Raw genomic sequence first — 22,636 nt, 5'->3', positions numbered from 1 at the left:
TGAGGTTAGGGGCCTAAATTGGATTACTCTTAGAAAGGGCACTGTAAATATGATGGGCTAAGTAGCCACTTTCATGCTGCTAATTGTTAGATTAGAATAAAGATGGATAGAAAAATCAACTGAGTCCTTGAGATCCTGTTCAATGGAAAAATCTGGTATACTATACTAACAGTTTTTCATGAATGCAGTGATCTGGAGTGACTGGTTTATTTGTAGTTAGAGAAATGCAATCAAGGTCTCCTTTCCCCTCCCTTCGATTCCATCAAAATTTATCAATCAAATTTTAAAGATTGAAATATTTTTATAATCTGCCTTTGTAATTTTTTTCCATTCAGAGGACTAAAATGGTGCTATTTTGGACTATATGCAGTTGTATGAAACATAATGCTTCTGTGCATAAGCTATACTATATCTCAGAGACTTCCTTTCAATTGTGGCTTGTTTAGTGATTTAGTAATAACCACATTTGGAATATCACTTGCAATCCTACTTTTTAAACTATGTATGTTTTCTCACTGGATCTTTGTGACCATTAATTAATGCTTACCCTCATTGAGCATGCGGCAGCAACCCACATGGTGTAAAATGGCTTTCCTTGCTTGATTCTGTCATGAAATGACTTGTCATAATTTCTTTTCTGCTTTGTTCTGGTTTTTGCTTTGTCTCTAAATGCTAGCTATAGCTCAGTGTCAACATCAACGTCAGGAACATAAGTCTCATTTTGAATGACATGGCCTGCAACTCTATACCAGGCCTGAACACACGATCTAGACTTGTATTCCAGTATTGTGTTGGAAAAAGTGCTACGCTGTCAGAAACTGTCATCTTTGAAAGATTTTAAATCAATGACATGAAAAACATTTCTGAGACTATGCCAAGTGGAAATGTTTTCTGGTAAACATTTAACCCTCCCTGACATCACAAAAACACATTATCTGATTAAAGCCAGATGTCATCGTGTGCATCTTGGCTCTCATGTTCTCTAAATTATAATTGTGTTACTTCAGATGTACTTCACTGGTTTTGAAGCACTTTGGGATATCTTGAAGCTCTAAAAGGCACAATATGAATGCAATACTTCTTTCTGACACTCTTTTTCTTTCCAAAACCAGGCAACTAGTTAGAATGAAAGGTTTTGTACCTCATTGTTCCCATTGTTGGTCCAATCACAGTTGTCATTTGGTTAAAAGCAAAATACTGCAGACTCTTGAGATATGCATTCAAAAGTGCTTGAAAACCTCATCAGGTCTGACAATATCTGTGGAGAGAGAAGTGGTTGAAGTTTTGGTTCCCATGACCCTCCTTCAGAACACTCATTCAACTGTTTTGTAAAATAAAACTTATACCAACCTCATCAAAACCTATGTTTTCAGATATTGGAGTTACTTGCATGAAAATGGCTTTTGATGGGGTTAAGCTAAAATGGAATCATGCCATCGATAGCTAATTTCCATGATAGACCATTAGTAATGCTTTAAATGAAAATTCTGTATAATGTAGCTGGTACACCAATCTTTGCACCAGGTTTAGTGCTGAGACTGGAAGATTGTTTTAACACAGTGAAAAATCATGAACACGATTAAAGACAATATATGAACCACATCTGAATACTTGGATTTTAATCCTTGGATACGTCAAATAAGTCCCAGGAACAAAAAACGTAGTGTTCAAAATCCAGACTGTTGGTTGCTGCCTATTTTGTTTTTTAAAACCATTTGCAATACTACTACAAGGTATTTGTTTTCTGCTGTAGTCTTCATAAAATAAATTGATCAAATTTAACCTTCAATAATAAATGAAACTAATGACTGAAGAAGCCCAAATAATTTGATTTGAGCTGTCAAAAATTAGTTTTGAATTTGAATTTGTTTTGAAGGACTTGCAAATATTAGCAGAATTGTGTGTTTATGATTTATTTTAATAAAATACTCCTTTCATTCTTCTTAGATGCCCTTAATGTATTCATGGAAGCTGAAACGAAGGGTCTAGTATTCAGCTCAGCAGCTTATTCAAGCTTCATGAATACTCTTCTGAGTCATGGGTTATTGGAGGAAGCCATGGATGTCAGAAGCAAGTAAGTTTTTTTTCTAATGAAGTGAAAGGAAAAGAAGATGGAATGTAAAAAATGTTAGTGCTAACCTCCAATAGTCACCCTAACACTTGTTCAGCATTTTAATTGAAGGAAAAGATTTGCGGATAGTGAAATGTAAATCCTTTATTGTCTGCATTACACTGTCTCATGTACAAATTGTTGATTTAAGACTGACAGATGGAAAAGGAGAAATCACGATTGAGCAATGGGTACTTAGGCAGGGATTAAGGGGATTGGCTCTTGAGAGTAAGAAAATCCAGAGACCAATGCTGTATTACTTGAACCCTGGAGGCTGAAAGTGACTGAGAGGGATAGTTTAACCCTGTACAGTACAAAGGATTTTCTTAGGATTGATCGCAGTAATAGTCACGACCTGATTCTTCTGGCCTTCAGAATTCCTGAGGTCACAATGTGCTTGCAATGGATGGATGTTTTTTGGTGTAGTGGACTGCAATAATTGTTCAAGTTTAGCTCAAATGGCCCTCTGACAAATTGTGTAATCCTCATTCGTTGAAAGATTGTACAGTGTGGATTATGTACTTTTTTTTCTTGCATGGATTGACGCTTTCTGGTTTTTAAAGATAATGTCCTTTCATCATTAAAAATTTTTAATTTCTCCAAGATTGTCACGCACTGCTTGACTGATGGTGCATTGCATGTCATTTAGAACAGGAAAGCTTTGTTCCTGAATGACAGTTATTTGGTGGGAAAAAAAAATCATGCCTTTAGAAATGTCCAGGAAGTAAAGGATTTCTGTACACTTAATGAAGCATGAGAATAAACTGAAGATCTATGCAGGAGTAGAGAGAGCGAGTATCCCATTTGTGTGCAGATGTGTGAGGTAGTGCATTGTAGATGAAAAGAACCAAGACAGGGCAGATATAAGGTGTAAGCCAGAACAGAACAGGCATCTATATATCCCCAATTTGCTTATAAGGTAGAGATCTCATGGCTCCCAGCTGAATTAAATTGTTATTTAACTATATCGAACTATTCAGTGAGCCCCTTTTAAAGAAGTGATACTGTAAATTTGAATTCTCTGATGTGCACAATTACAATGAAAATTAAAAGACAAAGTGAATTAGGGAGTAGGCTTTCACATTTAACAAAAGGAATTGGATATAAAGCTGTTAAATATTTGGAAAGACTCTATATAGTTCTTGGCAGAAGCAGACCCACAGCACAAAGCAGCAATTGATGAATAAATTCAGGAAACCGACAAAATGGTTCATGTGGAAAATAAACTAAGTGTCTCATTCCCCAGAAGCACGAGCCATGGTCGGTAAAATTATAAAATGGTCAGGAAAGGTTTTTTTGGAGTGGCCAAGGACATCATGTCAGAGAAAAGGGATAATGTATTCAAAAATTCAGTTAGGCCACAATTAGAGAACTGTCTACTTTTGGGCTCACTCCTGTAGAAGACATTTATGGAGATGATGCTGGTGGTGGGAAATGGGTTTTGCTTAAGACTTGACTTTTAAAATTACAATTTTTTTGACTTAAGGAAAAGCTAATTTCTCCACATATTCCAATGATGTTGAAGCATCCATGTAAAATTTCTCAGTGAAAATCAAGAAACCAGGAAGAAACGTTCTTGGTGTTGCTAAACATGGAGTGCATTATGACAGGGAATTGGACAGACAGAAACCCATTGAACCTGTTGTGGTGAAACTGAACAAGAATTTGAAGCAGCGACAAATGATTGGTTATGGGGCGAATGCCACACAATATGGTTCCATAAAACCACAAGATGTAGGAGCAAAAATAGGTCATTCAGAACATCAAGTCTGTTCTGCCCTTCATTGAGATCATGGCTGATCTGATATTCCTCAACTCCACTTTCCTGCCTTTTCTCTGTGTCCTTTGGTTCACTTTCTGAGTAAAATTCTGTCTACTTTGGATTGCATGAGCAGGGTTGAAGCAGACAAGAAACTAGTTGAACGTTTTGGCCAGTGATTGTTCTGTTAGAATACTGAATCCTTCCATTGAGCTGTTATCAGAGTCGAGAGTGTGATGCTGGAAAAGCAAAGCAGGTCAGGCAGCATCCGAGGAGCAGAAGAATCGACATTTCGGGCATAAGCCTTTCAGAGAATTCCTGATGAAGGGCTCGTACTTCTCGGATGCTGCCTGACCTGTTGTGCTTTTCCAGCACCACACTGTCGACTATGATCCGCATCTGCAGTCCTCACCTTCTCCCAATTAAGCATGGTTGATAATTGGGCTTGTTAACCTGCAGTACTTTTGGACATTTTTAATATTGTAGTATAATCAATAATTAAGAAAGGTAAATCAAATGTTGTGTCCTCCACCAGAAAAGCTGAGTGAAGATTGAGTAAAGTTAAATCATTTTCATGCTTAGTGTGTAAAAAATGCATGAAGTGGGATCTGAACAATCATATGCCAAGGATGGAGTTTTGTGATCCAAAGTAGCAAAGCCAAATTACAGAGGCCTATTGTTCCTCCCAATTTTGTCATGCCTCTATTAGGAAAATGAAGCAAATGGAAGGAATGAGCAAAACGTTTGAGCAATTGCAATAGAAAGCTGCTTTTAAGAAACATGGACAGGTTTGAAATAGAAGATGATCTAGAATGAGGAGATCCAGAGTCTAATACTAACCTGAAGGATCATTACAAGAAGGCAGGCAATGTACAAGTTCTCAGTAATGCAGTTTGAATAATGAATGAATACAACCACTGATGTATTTTAGCTGTGACTCAGCTAACTCAGCTTGGCTTAGTGATAGTACTCCTGGCCTGTTAAATGCAGTCATGTTTGATGGTAAGTTTTTATTTTCTGAGTAGTGTACCACCACTCTTCCTAATGCCTGCAGTTCATTTAATAAGGGCTTAAACCTGCATTGTTCAGTTGGTTGATGAGTAATAAGGAGTGGGCAGGGGAGTTGCAGGATGATTTGTGATGTGGGGTGAAGATAAGTAGATTGTTTATAGACAAGGTGACATGTTTAATTATGAAGTTTGGAACCAGATCAGTTGTCTGTATGTTACAGGCTTTATTTTCCTGAATGAAATTTTTTCTGACGTATGGACAGAAATTGCTACAAAGAATGTATTTTAACCAAATGCAAACCTGTGCACCTTCAGTCTGGAAACATGAGACGTAACTATGAAGCAGTCAAGGTTGTAGTTCTTTTTGATTTTATTTTAACTTTTTATTTAGTGTCCACCTGAGGCATTCCTGTAAATGTTCATTGTTTTTGAATCAAATGCTATCTTCAGTTAATTCAAAGTCATCATATGATCTCTGAATTACTGTTTCAAGATTCTTGATACAATAAGTCATTCATTATATATAATAAGTTTAAATTGGAGAAGTTGCAGTTATGTAGAACCTCCTATGAATGTGCTTCCAATGCTGTTTGAAGATGAAATAACTGCATTGTGAAATGGGAAAGGTGTTTACTGAGCTGCACGATTTGTAGTTTTGCGATGTTATGACTTAAATTATTGCACCTGGTTGCTTTTATATTGTCTAATTGGGAGCATAATTGTCAAGTATTATATATTTTTTGAAGCTGTTTTTAGTGTTTTTAATGTTTCAAAACTTCTCATAAATTGCTTTTGAAATGTAATGATTGGTATAGGAAAAAGTACTAACCTTATTAACATTTCACAAATGAGTCGAAAAATAATTGATCAGTTGATCTATTTATGGTTAAGTTGGATCAGGGGATTGTTGGACAGGATAGTGGGTCTAGTGGAATCTTCAGTGTCCATCAAATTTGATCTTTTGATCTGCTGAATACCCTGCATTCGGTTTATTTTACAGCAGCATTCTTCTAACAGTAACAAAAAAAAATATGGATGCTGGAAATCAGGAACAAAAATAGAAATTGCTGGAGACACGGTGGCACAGGTGGGCGGCACGGTGGCACAGTGGTTAGCACTGCTGCCTCACAGCGCCAGAGATCCGGGTTCAATTCCCGCCTCAGGCGACTGACTGTGTGGAGTTTGCACGTTCTCCCCGTGTCTGCGTGGGTTTCCTCCGGGTGCTCCGGTTTCCTCCCACAGTCCAAAGATGTGCAGGGTCAGGTGAATTGGCCATACTAAATTGCCCATAGTGTTAGGTAAGGGGTAAATGTAGGGGTATGGGTGGGTTTCGCTTCGGCGGGTCGGTGTGGACTTGTTGGGCCGAAGGGCCTGTTTCCACACTGTAATCTAATCTAATCTAATCTAACCTAGCAGGTCTGGCAGCATCTGTGGAGAGAAAGCAGAGTTAACATTTCAGGACATGTGACCCTCCTTCAGAACTGATTGTAGCTCGAAAATGTTTGGTATATATGCTGAAGGTAGGGTGGAGAGAGAAGTAAACATTAGGTGGAGATGCAGTCCAAAGAGAGAGAGAGAGAACAGCAGTTGATTAGATTAAAAAAAGATGGGTAAAGGTCAGCCGAGGAAAATGAAAAACAGCTAATGGGGGCCATTAGTAGCTGACGATGGGTCCGTTGTGGTAGCAGCCCATGTGATGATGAGGCTTGATGTGTGCTTCAGTAATACTGAGCTTCCTGTTGTTTACCAAATCAACGCATCACTATGTTCCCTGGCCAACATCTCTATCTTAGGGCTCACTGCAGCGCTCAACGTAAGCTCAAAGAGCAATTATCTCATTTTCTGCTACGGTGCTGCACAGCCTTCATGACTCTGTATTGAGTTCAATAATTTAGGGTTGTGTCCTTACCCCAAGCCCCCATACCTGGTCTTGTCATCACATAAGCTGCTGCCATAACCAACCCATTGTCAGCTAGCAACCATTGATTCTCCAAGTTTGACCTTTACCCATTCCTTTCTCTGCCCAATTACTGTTCTCTCTCCTTGGGCTTCATCTCCACTTATCTCACCACCCCACCTTCAGCAAATATTCAAAGCTTTTCCTAGCCTACAATCAGTTCTGAAGAAGGGGTCACTGAACATGAAAAGTTAACTCTGTTTTATCTCCACAGATGCTGCCAGACCTACTGAAGTTTTCCAGTAATATCTGTTTTTGTACCTTCTAACAATTGTGTTCTGCCAAATGAGCGAAACTGACAAGAGTTGTGTAACAGACTGTGTTGATTTTCAAGTGTGAATTGTTCAGCAATTGTATGTTTTTATTGTACGGTAGGATAAAATATTTTACATGTTTTCCAGGAAGTGCATCATATTTTGTGGCCAGATTGTTAAATTTTCATCCAGAGAATCAATACAAAAACCCAAATGATTTTGCACTTGTGGTGTGACTTCATGGCTGCATATGGTGTTAGGTGGATTGATTTTTAGGAGGCACCTAGTGTTTCGGTCACAAAGCTGTAGGTTTTGGGATGAAGAACACATCCTCCCATGGATAACGTGGCTTCATTGTTTAGATGCACAAAAACAACTGTTGTTACTTACCGTCAGTGGTAGATATTGTATATGACTCTGATTTCACAGTGAAACATGATTTGCAATCGCCAACCCCCACCGAAATCACATACAAGCTGAGACTCTGATCTGCGACTTTTTCAATGTCTAATATCTTCATGTTTAAGAGATAATGTTCTGGAAGCTAGACCACTTGCTTAAACATTACTCTCTCTACTGCCTAGGGTACCACTTATGGCAGCTGTCAGAACCAAAAAAAAGAAAGAAAGGGAGAGAAAAAACACTATTTCAGTATTTGACGTTCTAACATAAAAGCTGTCTACAGGTCGACATTTGTGGCAAAATTTTTAACATTGGAATGGTAGTTTTTATAATTTCACCTCGGTCTCAACCATTTATTATCATATCAGAAGCATGTCAGTAATTCCTTTCTAAATGTCTGCTTCTTTAGAGTTGAGACCCGCATCAAGGGCTTTACACTGAACGACGCTGCCAACAGCCTACTCATCATAACGCAAGTTAGGCGGGATAATCTGAAAGGTATGTCACACATTATGACCTTTACATCATGTTAATGCCTCTGCAGATTTTCATGTAACGCCTTTCGTAAGCTGTGATAAAGGAGTCCATTTAGCAAATTACCTGCTTATCAAGAGTCTTTTGTAGTAGCTGGGAGACATAAATTACTATATATGCATCTATAATACAACTGAAGCTGAATATGAATGTACTTGTCATTTGGCCACTTAGTCCAGTTTCCATTCCATTTAACAGAGGATGGTTTTGTCTTAGCTAAAACAGTGGGCTGCAGACTTAGGGGGTGGGGGTGGTGGGTGAAAAGTACAAGCTTTCAAAAATTTTAGAAATGGATGAATGAGCAAATTCACCTTTACACAGTTGCAAAATAATAGAAATTTCTGCAAAGCAATTGCAACTAAAGAAATTTTGTTCGAAAAGAGATATTGGGTAAGAACTTTTCTGCAGGGGTAGGTACGAGGGATTCAACCTTACTATCTTCATTGAGGTGTTGCCTAAGAATTATTTTTGCTTGATAAATTAAATATTGAGAGAGGTAGTGGATGATGCTGATGTTAACAGTCTTAAATGTTTATTGTTAACCAAAACATCTACAAAAACTTGAAACTTTGTTTTTGTGTACAGTAATTACTTTATTTATACTTGTGTTCTTTTAAGTCCTATTCTGCTTTACAAGTAGAAGATAAGACTTCATAGATTAGATTTCAAGGTATTATCCCTTCCATCTATTCATCTTTTTTAAATGTTCAACATTTTTCCAATGCTGTTTCTTTCTGAAAATTACATTTAAGTTTTTGTTCTTTCATTTTATAATTATAGTAGATACTAAAAACATTTAATTATCAAATTAGAACAAATGACATGTAGATAGTATTTGAAGTTACAGCATAGAACCACATGTTCATATTGAAAATGCTTTGTTTAAAGGAAGGACAATTAAATCAGTTCTGTTTTAATAATACTGCATTTCAGACAAAGTATGTAAAAGCAACCTTTATTAATAATTTGTTTTTAATGTTGTGGCACTTTCCTCCTTGAAACTGTTTTACCCCCACAAAATCAAACTTATTTTGTGCAACTCTGAGATAGAATCTCCGGTTTTGAAACTGAGATGAATATGTATATTCTCATTATGGTCTATTTATTTTGCACAACATTGTTTTGGATAATATTTGAAGTAAGTTTTTTTTTGTAAATCCGATGGAAACCAACATTTTTGTTCAAGGTAAATGTGAATAAGGTGCTCCTCAAACTTGCCTATGTATTGATTAATGGATAGACGAGAACTTTTACACGTGCAAGTTAAGTTCACTAAATTTGAATCAGTAACGTTTTAAAACTATTCATATCTGACATCAATGTGTGATTATCAATCAAAAGCAGCCCTTCTCTTGAAGAAAATGGGTCTCAAAAGGTTAGACAAAAACGGAAATATTATACAGATCGACCTGTAAACTTGATGAGCTAAAGGAATCATTTTCATAGATGTTAACTAAAGTCATAAGATTCACTTATTTTCAGTGTCAAATCAATTTTGCTTCAGTTGGAAAAAGATGTTTTGTCGCCTATTGACTTGTGCTTGCAACTACTGGGGGGAAATGCAGTTGCAGCACTTGTGAAATTATTTTGCAAAAAATAATATTTTAACACTTTTTATAAAATCCCTTCATTATATTTGGTTAAATTTAATTTCAGATGCTGCTTCTACCCTAAAAGAGATGTTGCAAGTTAATCAAGTACCCAGTCAGCTCGCTGTTGCACGGTTAGTCCAAGCTTTAGCCTCCAAGGGTGATGTGGAGAAAATTCAGTTTGTGGAAAAATTGATGAGCAACTTGGCACGACATATCAACTTGTCCAAGATGTTATTTATCAATAACTTAGTCCTGGCTCATATAAAGAAGTAAGTAATTTTTTTTTGTTGAGATAATTTAGCAAAATATACCACTCTGAATTCAAGTAAGATTGCCACTATAAATCTTCTTGCAAGCTTAATGAAACTTGAGCTTCACAAATAATTTATTGGTTTCAAGAATATCCTATTAATTTGAAATATTTTCACTTTTTTTTGAGAAGTGTTTGTATTCTCCTAAAAAAGACATTTATTGAAAGCAGCACAATTCTGTTAACAGTTTAATTTTTAATGGAGAAGTGCATTCATGTATGTATAAGCATACTTATTTTTGTTTTTTTTTGTATTATGCCAACCTTTAGTTATCTGCTTTCTCATTCTCTTTGCTGTTGTCTTTCTTGCTTCCTCCTCAATATACTAATTTCCTGAAAAGTGAAAATAATCACCCTTTGTTATTAGCAGTATTAATGACTATTCAGAACATATTGGCCCTAACTCAGTAAGTATTTGCTTGGAATTTAAACATCAAGGTTTCAAAAATGTGTTGGAATGGCAGTAATCATTTCAGTTAACCATTGGTTGTGAACATCCATTTTAATTTAACAAATAAAGTACTTGTGAAAATTGCTTAATGGAAGATTAACAGCAGATTGAAGAGAATTTTAGCCAACATTTTAATACAAAAAATTATGAGCAGTGCCAAATAATTTTAGTATTCTCTTCTTTCATAATTCCTGTTCTAATTTCAACCTTCATTTAAAAAGAATAATGTAACTTTTACCTCAGGAGTGAGCTAACTGACGGCTAATCTTTGTCAACAATATGAGTTGAATATAAAATTTTTATTGCCAATGATCACATTCTATTTACAGTATATTTGCTTAATTACAATAGCAATTTGGGGCAGATATTTGCATTTTATAAAGCGCTTGTTAATATTGTTACTGTAAATGGTTTACATTTTTCTAACTTGTTCTCTGATACAACGCCCTTTTTCTGAATAGGAAGCAATTAACAGTCATGATCTTTCATGGTACAATGCTACACCGGGCATTAGCAAAATATGGCATGGTGTTAGGATTTTAATTTTCTTGATTTTACCAAGGTGTGGATGTGTGAAAACTTTTTCTATATTTCCCTAATTTGGACTAATGGCAAAGAAAGATTTCTATAGCATTGCCTGAGTCTTTCTGCCAAACCCAAATATCCAACCTGTTTCTTTATTTTACCCTGTGCTTAATATTTGATTGAAAGTATCGCAATTTCCAGTACAATCGAACTCTTTATTCCTTTTCTTCAACTCTTGCGTTTTACTTGCAGAGTAAGTGATATTTTTAGAAGGATGTGTGTATCTTTATTAATAAATATTTAATAGCGTGATAAAGATTAAAATGTCTTTTTAGCCTGAATTATTTAGAGATGATGCCTTAGTGCAATATTTGCATGTTTAAGAATTTATTGGAGCTTGTAAACTGGGTGAGTTGAGCGTGCAGATATCCACACAACATCTGCCATTTAACACAAATTTATTTCCTCTTACAAGTGCATCACTGTAAGTTAGACTTCTCAAGGTCAGTTTGTTCAAATGCTGCATCTGATTACTGTTGATTTGTCTCTATTCAACCTGAATTATTTTACCAGTTTTATCATTTTTGCTTCACTATAGTAACAACCATTCAAACAAATAGCAAAATTTTCTAAAAAAAAATGCATTTGTGCTTTGTTTTCTGTTTTGTATCTGGCGGCTACTTGTAAGATTGTAACTTTAAGATACAATCCAACATTTTGTTCTGTTTTCTCTCAGTAACAATATTGACACAGCAGTGGAATATATTGAACCATTCTACATTCCAGGAGAAAATAGTCCTCAGCAGCAAGCAACTAGCATGTCCTATGTCTTTAGAAAAATATTAGAGGAAAATTGTGAAGCAGCAATAGACAAATGTAAGTTTATCTGACTTTATATACTGCTTGTTTATAATTCTTGTACTTAAATTCAAAAATGCAAGAGAGATCAATATTGGGTATGGTCTAGGACTTAACCAAGTTTTATATTTGAAATTTTAGTTGTTTTGGTGTTGCTTGTTTGCCTTTCAGCTTGAGCCCTAATGCTTCCATTTGGCTCCATTTATGCAGGATCTTCCTTCACACTCCTGTGATAGGAGTTGCGGTCATCTGCTTTTTTTGGTGTCCAATCATGGGTAGCTCAGACAAAATGTGTGTGGTACTACTATTAACTGTGCTAGGAATTGACAATTCTCATACCCATTGTGTTGGGTGGGTTTCATAGCTATTAATGGGGTGACTTGCAGCACCATAATCATGCAGTTGGAAGAGTGTTTATCAGATAAGTACAATGAGCTTGAGACTCTGCTGCGGTGACACATCAATTAGTCATATCTTCCAAATTGTTTTTTCTGTTTACAGTCTGTCCTTATAAATTTAAATGTCTTTGCAGGACCAATGGCTTCACAAATTTGTGAAAAGCACATGTAAAATTTGTGGCCTGTAAGCTCAAACTTGAATGGTTAGCTACGAAGCTTTGGAAAGTTAACAAAGTAACTTGACGAAATAGCTGACTCCCTTTGTCATTGTGAAAGCAGTTAGTTAATGGTATTTTCCTTTCTCTAGCTCCCACCAAGGTACTTTGCGTGAAGCATAGTTCCATTTGTATCAATCATTCTCAGATGCCGTTCCAATTCTGTGACTACTGTTCAATCACTAGTGCCTTACTAGGGATAGTATTCACTGTATAAAATTCTATGGGGGTGTGGCTCCAAAGCTCCCATGCCTCCAAGTCCATCTTTTATTGCTAGGAACCCTCTTGTGGGATATTGGTAGGATTATCCTGAAATGATGTCCACATGCATGCTTCCAGTGAGGTTGTTAGTTTGTAATGGAGAGTTGTATCCCTGACCTGAAATGGGATGATTGGGCGCAGCCGTTTGGGCGCCGGCGTTTTGGCATAGCCATTTGGGGGCCAGCTTGTTTGGCGACAGATGTTTTGGCACTCGGAAAAAAATGTTGATCATTCAAAGGTAGAACTTTTTAAAGTTTTAAAACTAACTTTATTGAAAAATAAAAACATTAAATCTGTTAATCACTAAAACATTAAATCTGTTAATCACTAAAAACATTAAATCTGTTAATCAATGCGTTTTGTTAATACCTCCTCAGCCATCATATCCTGTTTCTAAATATGTACTAGCTCAATGAATACAAAGGAAGTGCAAACAGCAACATACCTATTGGTCTTTTCGAGGCTGCAAGCTCAACTACAATATACAAAACCACTTAGTACAAAAAATGTATGCAATTATATGTTCATATGTACAAGTAGTATATTTATGCTGAAATAAAACTTATCTACACCATTCGATAAACATACGTGGTTATTCAACATAACAGATGGTCATATAACAGATATATTGTAATTTTTTTACACTGAAGCTATCCATACAGATAGATTTACAAATAAAGAAATGTTCTTAGTGCCAAAACGTCCGTCGCCAAATGGGCTGGCGCCACATAGGTTTGGCGCCCAACCGGCTGTGCCAAAATGCCGGTGCCCAAATGGCTGCACCAAAACATACCAAATCCCCCTGACTAGCATTTCTCTGCTCTACTTGAGAACACTGAGACTAGTTGCTTTATCTTGGCTGACCAAGTATTCTGCTATTCAGCCCCTCAAGCCTGCTCAGCTGTTTAATAGAATCATGGCTGATCTTACACCCCTCATGTCCGCTCTCCTGTCCTTTTCCTTTAATCTTTGACTCCTGCACTGATCAAGGATCTATCTACCTTTAAATGTACACAAGGACTCTGCTTCCATGATGCTGTCTGACAGGGAGTTCCAAAGACACTCAACTCTTGGAAGAAATTCCTCTTCATCTCAATCTTAAATTGGCACTCCTTTATTGTAATATTATGCCTTCTGGTCCTCGGCTCTCCCATGAGGAGAAGCATCCTCGCAACATTTACCTTGTCAAGCCTCTTAAGAATCCTCTATGTTTCAATGAGATCACCCCTCATTCTGAACTCTAGTGAATAGAGTCCCAACTTGCTTAGACAATACCTTCATACCAGGGATCATCCTAGTGAACCTTCTCTGAACTGCCTCCAATAAAATTATATCCTTCCTTAAATAAGGGGACCAAAACTGTTCTCACTACTCCGGATGTTATATCATCAGCACCTTGTACAGCTGCAGTAAGGCTTTCCTTCTGTTATACCCAACCCCTGGAACTGAGGGCCAACATTGCATTGGCTTTTCTAATTTCCTCCTGAACCTGTATGCTAGCTTTATTTGTTCCATGCTCAAGTACTACCAAGTTCCTTTTGACTTTCAGATTTCTGCAGTTTTTGTCCATTCACGTGTACCTAATCATAAATTGAACTTATCATTTTCCTAACTCAGACACAATATTTGAACCACTTCTGGCTCCACGATGGCAATAAGAAAGAACTGTCTTGAAGACCCGAGGGCTGCACACTCACTGGAGAGAGATGATTGGTGATGGTTTACTCTGAGGGTCACTGCCTCAGGTTGAGAAGGTGTGACCTTCATGGTAACCTCAGCTGGCATGGAAATGGAATTCGTACAGCTAGTACCACTCAGTATCACAAATCAATTGTCCACAAACTGAGCTAACTAACCACTCCCTTTTTCTGTAATGATCTAGGAAGAAACAAATGCATTATATAAAATGCAAGGCTTCACTTTCTCCTCTGGAGTTTCCTTTTCCTATCCTATTCTAATTTTTTTTGGTGCTGAGTTAACCTCTTTGGATAGGCTGCCTTAATAGTTTTGACAGATACACCCGAATTAAACAGTGACCTCCTCCCTCCCCCAACCTCTTCCTTCTCCCGAGCATTTACCTTTGTGAAGTGAAACATAAATGTTAAATTCTATGACAATTTTTTTGAGAAAGTTACAATAGTATTTAAATGCCAATAGAGCAAAATATAAGATTCTTTGCTATATTTAAACTAAACTAGCATTTGGTGCCTTTTATATTGCAGTGAGCGCCATGGCTGAGCGGTTAGCTAATCATTTTGCAGTGTATAGGCCCGCGACTGACCTCTTCCTACAATATATGGATCTCAACAGAACTGAAGATGCCAAACTCCTTTTACAGGTATTCATTAATCATTCTGTAATATGATTTGTAAAAAAAATTATTTAATAGTCACTTTGCCTTTCTCCTTTTTCTGTTTGGAGTTGCATATTTAAACAAATGTGTCAATAATGTTAACTTATGTTACTGCGCACTACCTTGTGAGTAATGATCAGAATGGATGCTATTAACTTAATGGGCTTTTGTTTCAGCAGTATGTTCACGTCTTCTCTCTCAGGATTTGAAAATATTTCTTGAGTTTCCTCAATTATATCCTCAATGCTTGTGTTAATTTTTTTTTTAAATGCAAAAGGACTGCAGTTGCTGTGCATCAAAAACAAAAATAAATTGCTGGAAAAATGCAGCAGCTCTGGTAGCATCTATGGAAAGAAATCAATTAGTTTTTCAAGTCCAGTAACCCTACGTCAGAACTTGGTGCTAAATGTAGCAGATCAAATCACGAGATAAATGAGAGATAGGAAATCTGATAAATAATTATTTTTCACTTCTTTGTGTAGTTGGGACACGTTTTATTTATGAGTGCATCTTTATAAGATCAAATACTGAGTGCAGCTGTAATCATTACGGTGCGATGCATCACTGTTCAGAATTGGGCAAGTGGGCAATTGTGTATTCTGCTCTGATATGGTGCATAACTTTTTAAAAATATTACGGTTTAAAAAACACTTCCTATGCTTGTTGCAGAAGACAGAAATCATGATATCGTTATACTGTCATTAACAACAGTAGAGTAAAAATCTCTTGTAATTAAACTCCTATTTCACTGTGACACATGCAGAACAAAGATTCTGATTTCTTTCCTTATTGTTCCTTACACTGCTCTCAATTTCAGTACATCACATGCCTGTTTGTAATAAAGTACCACTACAAATCCCAAGAAATAGATGATACTAAGTGTAATGTAAAATTGATGCTGCTCAATTGAAATCCTAAACATTTTCTCCTTGGACGTGAAACCTATGTATACAGTGTATTCTTCTGCAGCAAAATTAAAAACGCTATCTGTTCTCTTAAGTTAGTTACCAGTAAAGTAGTAGTGATTCCTGTAATTAAGCTGGAAATCCTCAGAATCTGTTTAGTTTTTTTTACATTTGTTCACAGAATGTTGGTATTGCTAACAACTTTTCTGTTACTTTATGCTTTAATTTTCCAGTGTTTTCAGTGTATCCTTCCTCTGTACATAAAAAAATGAAAACGTTCCTGAAAGGTGTAAAGATTTATTGCTGCGGCATATGGTATTTTATCAGTCATGTTCTGTCTGCAATTTTCCAACAAAATAACAAATGCATAAATTCATAAGTTGCTGTTGCTCGATGTTCTGAATTTGCAGTAAATGACAGGGTGGTAATCTTCAGGGAATGAGACAACAGCATTCAGGCTTTTTGATGGTTTAAGACGTAAAACAGAGCAAATGTTGAGCAGTCTGTAGGGAATAAAAGCTGCCATTGACAGTGTACACACACTCACTGACAAAGAGTCTGTTCCCAGCAGGTGGCAGCCAAACAATCAGTGATATTGCAGATTGCTGGGTTCATGGGTACTCATGCTGTCAGCCTGTGCACATTTTTCTCTTCCAACAGTAAACAACACAGCTTTTGCTTGTAATATTATATGATTAATAAATGCAAAGAGTTAAAGCAAGCCAAACTACATATTGAGCTGGAACAGCCTACAATTAATATCTATTGTCAAACATTGTTGCACATTTAGACTATGGTATTTTGGAACTCTTATATAAACATAACACCAACAGCAGCATTAATGTATTAAATTTGAGCAGTATAATTACATAAATGTTGACCAATGCACTTTTTTGGATGTGGGGAATTCTGTCATATTAAATAAATAAATCTTGACCAGTAAAAAGGATTCAGGCTCATAAATCACATTCTCTCACAGCCTGCGTGGGTTTCCTCCATATGCTCTGGTTACCTCCCACAGTCCAAAGAAGTGCAGATTAGGTGGATTAACCAAGGTAAATGTGGGTTACAGCGATATGAGTGGGATTCTCTTCGGGGGTCAGTGTGGATTCAGTGAACCGAATGAGCTTTTCTCTGTACTGTTGGTTTTCTATGATTCTACGAATCATATCTCTTAAGAGATCAACCTAGCACAGTGCATGATGATAGTTATAAATTTTGCCTTTGCAACAAACTTTAAAAATCTCTTAGGGTTTTGTTTTGATGCAAATTGATACACTTTGCCAAATTCAAACATGTCATCAGTTATGCGTAATGCTACTTGGTCTATTTTATCCATTTAAGGTTATAAATAATTGTATTGCTCTCGAGTTGTGGAAGCATGTATGCAGTTCTGCAGATATGAGATAGAAATTCAAGGCACATGTAGGTTTGGTGAGCATCCCAGAGAGAGAACCTGTTCACATATCTGGTTCCAACTGAAAAATCAAACTCCTTTTTTCTTTTTTTGATGGATTTATATTTGTTTCCAATTTTTATATTTATTCCAAGACTTACATTCTTAATCATGATGTGGAGGAGCCGGTGTTGGACGGGTGGACAAAGTTCAAAATCACGCAACTAAGTTATAGTCCAACAGGTTTATTTAGAAGACTAGCTTTTGGAGCACTGCTCCTTAATCAGGTGGCTGTGGAGGAGGACCATAATGCACAGAATTTGTAGCAAAAAGTTAGTGTCATGCAACTGAAATGATATATTGAACAGTTTTAGGACTTTTCCTGCTTTCTTGCATTTTTGCAATAAATATATCATTTCAGTTGTGTGGCACTGTAATCTTTTGCTATAAATTCTGTTTTTTAGGTCCTGAGGAAGGAGCAGCACTCCGAAAGCTAGTGCTTCTAAATAAACCTGTTGGACCATATTCTGGTGCTGTGATTTTGTACATTGTTAATGACAGTCTAATTTAAGGCCATTGTTTGGGAGTATCCCGGTGGGTATTTTCAAATCCTGGTGGCTATTTGAAAATTCAAGGGTGGAGAGGAAATTGCAAGATGAATAAAATATTGTGAATTGTTGTTTGAAGTATTTTCTTAAACTTAGTGCAGTGTATTTTGTTTGTGATGGGCAGCCCCTCATTCGAGTAAAATGCATCTCTGATTTTGGGATTACCATACTCACAGTTGAGTGGTTTTCTTTTATGCTAATGGAACGTTCTTGGATATGTATGCCCTCTCTAACTTTTCTCTCATGAAAAGTTAGTGTTATCCTTTTAGTCAAGGGGCAAAATCCCAACAGATGCCTTAGTCAAACACCTTTATTGGGATGGTATAATGGGCCAGGATGTTTTGATTTCAGTCCTCCTCCTCGATACTTGTCAGGTTGAAATCTACAGAAGTAAAAATACAATAAAACCAGCATTTCCCTTATGTTTCAATCTGTTAAAAAGTAGTAAATGGGAGTGGCCCTGATCATTCATAGCATACCGAGATTTTTTTTGGGATATCAAAAAAATCCCAAAGAAATCTCAGATGTTTTGAGCAATAATTTTAACAACAGACAAAAGGTGAAAGGAAGATGGTCTGCGAGTAGGTTTTGTGTTAGTGCAACATGTAAACTATGTGCAACTGTTAAAATAATTAACTGAAAATGGCATGTATAAAAACTGGATAAATGGCATTGATGTGAAACTGCAGTACTTTATGGGTTGTAATGTGAATGGGCAATGGCAGAAAATATCTTTGAAATTTATTCTCAATTATATGGGCATCAATAATTTATTGCCTTGTATATTTACCATTGTGAAAGTGTGCTGAGCAGCCTTGTAGAACTGCTATTTCATTTGGTAATGAATCCTGGGGTAGATTCCAGGATTTTGACATCTGCAGTGAAAGAATGTTGATCAGAGTTCAAAGTCTGAATGGTAAGTCACTTGGAGATACTCCTTTAGGTGGTGATGTTCCCGTGAGTTTGCTGCCCTCCTCTTTCTAGGTGGTAGATGTGGTTTTGAAAGATGCTGTTGAAGGAGTTTGGTGAATAAATATTAGTTCAGCAAGGCAGGAGAATAGTACTGAAAGATGAATAGCAACTTCAAGTAATGTACTTTGGCATTAAGCTATTATTATTTTGTAAAAATTACTCACACTACAATTTTGCTAAATTGCACTATATCTGAACTGAGCATGCTGTTTTTGATATGATGCCATTATTTAATTGATTTAATATGGTGCAGGTTATATTTCTGGCTTATGACTTTTGTGCAAGATCATAGCCAATGAACAGTGTGACTCAATTCAAGTTGGGACTTTGACAGAAAACAAGAAAATACTCACTTAATTTCTTGACATTACTGTGGGTTTCTACAGTGCTGTTTCACTCTGGGAACATGAAATTCACATCTGCCTCACCAAAAAGATGCAACTCTCGTCTGTTAGTTACAGAGGTCATCTATATGGTCAGCTTCCGCAGTTTGAGCTGGGTACAATCTTACCTGCATAGCATTTTGTCACAGTGATACTGAAACAGCAGTTTACTTCGGCCACAGAGACAACTAATGTAGAATACAATAGGAGTTATTTTCTGGATGGAAGAACTACTGCTCTGTATTTGGCCTTTTGATACTCAGCTTGACAACTTTAGGATGAGGAATTATTGTATCATTCATTACTAACATTCACAACTTAAGTCAGAAAATATGAATAAACTGGAAATTACATTCTTAAATATGGCTCATAATTATAGGATTAAATATTTCAAATGTGATGTATTTAGTGAATGTTCATTAATTCGCAATTGTGTGCTATTTCAACATAAAGTTAAGGTATTTACCCAAATAGTTACACTGGTTGCATTTAGGTTTGGGTTTGTTTTTCAGAGGTGCCCTGCAATTGCCGAACAGAAGAAAAGTTTGATTTCATTCGTTGCTAAGTCTGCACAGAAACCTGGGCAGGTATGTACACAGAAGAGTCTGCAAAATATTTGTAAAAAAATCATAGAATCCCTACGGTGAGGAAGGAGATGATTCAGCCCATCAAGTCTGCACTGATCCTCCGAAGACCATCCTATCCAGACCCCCCCATCCATGTAAGCCTGCATTTAACCGTGGCTAATCCACCTAACCTATACATCCCTGGGCATTTTATTCCTGAGCTACTATCAGTGGCAAGTGACACTGTACCATCTATTGGAAATGTTGACTATTTGGGTTGGACAACTCATTTTCCTTTTTCTTAACCTCTGTAGGTAAACCTCTTCTAGCCCCTCACCCACCTCATTGAAATAAACAATCCCAGCTAAACTTGTAAATTTTTCATTCAAATTGAAAAAGATGTGCAAGCAGTTAAGGGTGTTAGTCCCGTCCTATTTCCGAAATCAGATTCTTTAAAAGAGGTTGAACTGCAATCACTGAAGAACAGTCTCAAATTACCTTCGAATTCTCTGCCATGTCACTGGCTGCCCCAAAAATAACCACTTTGGTAAGGAATTGCTGCTGAATTAAAAAGCTGTTCGGTAAAACTGGTTCGTTTCTTCTTGAATAGATTAACACAGCCCTCTTCTGATATTTTACACATGATTTCACTCACCTTCAAATTATTTCTATCACCCACTGGAGTCATCTGATATACCCATTAGTGCTGTTTTCTCTAATGGCTTTCTTTCTGACGCAATTCTTTACACTTTGGCTAAAATAAAAATAGCTGACTTCTAATGATACTGTGCTAATTGTTCCTTGTTCTGCAATGTTGCAGAAATAAGTCTTAATTTTCCAAATGAGGGTAATATGAATGGAGAAAAATGCTTGTCACATTGTAAAAATGTAAGGCATTATCTGTTTAAGGAGTTAATTACCCAGCAGTATGGTACAAAATGTTCAACGTATTGTTATCAGGTTAAATTTTATTTGTCTCTTTTTTTCTAAGGCTCACAAGATCACAGGGCTCCTTGATCTGATGAAAGATTTTCCAGAAAAAGAAGTGGCGTATTCATATCTAATGAAATGTTATGGTAAATTGTTTAATGTCAGGCTTATTTTGTTAAATAAAGTTAAATTTATTTGGAGCAACAATAATTCAGTATTTAACCACAATATAAGGCTATTGCAAAATGACTCCATTTTTGTTTCTTCTCTAGCATTAGACAATGATGTGGTTTCTGCAAAGACTTTGTATGAAAAGGTTCAAGAAGAAAAGTTGATACCAGACGAGTTGTTCCTGAAGCGCCTTGCTGTGCTACTGAAAAATTCAGGGGAATCTGTGTCTTTCACTGAACCCCCTGTGAGTATTTCCCACTTTAATCAGCCATGGTTTCAATCTCGGATCCATACTGAGGTAAATTCAGGGCAATACTGTGAAATGCTCTGCAAAGCAACCTAGCCACAAATGGTGACATGTTTGATTTTTCATATCAGTGAAGAATGGGTTTCAACCTTGGATGGCTGCCCCTCATTACAGGATTTGCCACTATACTGCAGGCAGCATGTTGAGTTTTTTTCGTCTGAGTTTTCTGAAACAATAGGTGGGTGCCAATAAATGAATACAATGTGGCAGCAGGTGGATGAGGAAACCTGCTGAGCCTCAAATTGCAGGATACAGGGTTTACAACTTGTGATTTCCCCAAAAAGTGAATTCCTAATTGTAACGTTTGTTGTAGAAGTTTACACAGTGGGAACTGTCTGATCACCCTTAGGAAGCAAATTCCTATCATTTTTGCCTAAGAGCGTTAGGTAAAAAGCAATAATGTTAGAAGCTTATAAAGAACAGGGTGTGTAGTCAGTAACTGAGATATGTGCAAGCCAATAAATGTACAAATTAATATGAATAGATGAATTTGATGACTAAATTTTTTCCCCAGGAGTATCAGTGTTGAGTGACTTTGGAACTGTCTTTTTGAAAAGGTGGAGGAGAGTAATTGAATATTTTTAAGGCAGAGGCAGACGAAGTTTTGTTAAACTAGAAGGGTGAAAGGTTATTAGGGAAAGCAGCGATTTGGATTTGAACTTGTGGTCAGGTGGGCCATGATTTTATTGAACGAGAAACAAATGCAAGAGGCTAAATGGCTTATTCCTCCTTTATTTGTTTGAATTAGATTTATAATAGCTTTGTAGGCATGGCAAACATTAGTATGATACTACCTGTTCACAAATTTGCACTGTTGACCACTGGGATGTTTCAGGCAGAAAGAATGACCTTGATTTATAAGGGAGCGCTCATGTTATTCTAATAGCTATGTCGCAAGTGTCATAAATTGCATTTTTATTCCATTGCTTACAGAGTTATGAAATTTCTTTTTTCCCTTTTTCTATCTTAATTGGGCAGATTTATTTTAATTGTACAAGGCCAACATTTACTGCTGATCCCTTGAGATGGTAGAGAAAGGCTTTCTTGAACTACAGCTGTGCATGTGGGGGTGCAGAAACAAGTACAATACTGTTAGGAAGGGAGCTCCAGGGTTTTCATGGGGTTTGTAGTAATGAGGGAATAGCAAATTGTTTTCAGGTCAGGATGGTTTTGCAAACTCCTAAATTTCGATCTAAGTTCATCAATACAAAATATTTAAGAGCAGCCTGCAATTAAAGGAAAATACTATGGATGCTGGAAATCTGAAGCAAAGAAAATGCTGGAGAAACTCAGCAAGTCTGCCAGCATCTGTGGAGAGAGTTAACATTTCAAAATGAAATTTATATCGCTGCTAATTTATTACAGTTTTGATTAGATTCCCTACAGTATGGAAACAGGCCCTTCAGCCC

At 36.7% G+C, this 22,636-nt stretch overlaps 2 protein-coding genes across 2 annotated transcripts in view; one reads left to right on the top strand and one right to left on the bottom strand.

The window, feature by feature from the left end:
• lrpprc (leucine-rich pentatricopeptide repeat containing) overlaps nt 1-22,636 on the top strand; it is a 143,150-nt gene that overhangs the window by 119,616 nt on the left and 898 nt on the right. Inside the window, exons 30-37 of the mRNA XM_043695628.1 lie at nt 1,948-2,074; nt 7,902-7,990; nt 9,683-9,887; nt 11,641-11,780; nt 14,859-14,974; nt 19,766-19,840; nt 20,811-20,895; nt 21,022-21,164. Of these exons, the coding sequence (XP_043551563.1) occupies nt 1,948-2,074; nt 7,902-7,990; nt 9,683-9,887; nt 11,641-11,780; nt 14,859-14,974; nt 19,766-19,840; nt 20,811-20,895; nt 21,022-21,164 (980 nt within the window). The remainder of the gene's footprint in view (nt 1-1,947; nt 2,075-7,901; nt 7,991-9,682; nt 9,888-11,640; nt 11,781-14,858; nt 14,975-19,765; nt 19,841-20,810; nt 20,896-21,021; nt 21,165-22,636) is intronic.
• The window catches only part of abcg8 (ATP-binding cassette, sub-family G (WHITE), member 8), a 57,269-nt gene continuing 52,986 nt past the window's right edge, over nt 18,354-22,636 (bottom strand). The window contains exon 13 of the mRNA XM_043695631.1: nt 18,354-18,907. Coding sequence (XP_043551566.1) covers nt 18,794-18,907 — 114 coding nt within the window. The 3' untranslated portion in view covers nt 18,354-18,793. The remainder of the gene's footprint in view (nt 18,908-22,636) is intronic.

This window comes from Chiloscyllium plagiosum, chromosome 9, assembly GCF_004010195.1.
Source record: "Chiloscyllium plagiosum isolate BGI_BamShark_2017 chromosome 9, ASM401019v2, whole genome shotgun sequence".
In the NCBI taxonomy this organism is placed as follows: domain Eukaryota; kingdom Metazoa; phylum Chordata; class Chondrichthyes; order Orectolobiformes; family Hemiscylliidae; genus Chiloscyllium; species Chiloscyllium plagiosum.
This window is presented reverse-complemented; position numbering and strand designations above follow the sequence as displayed.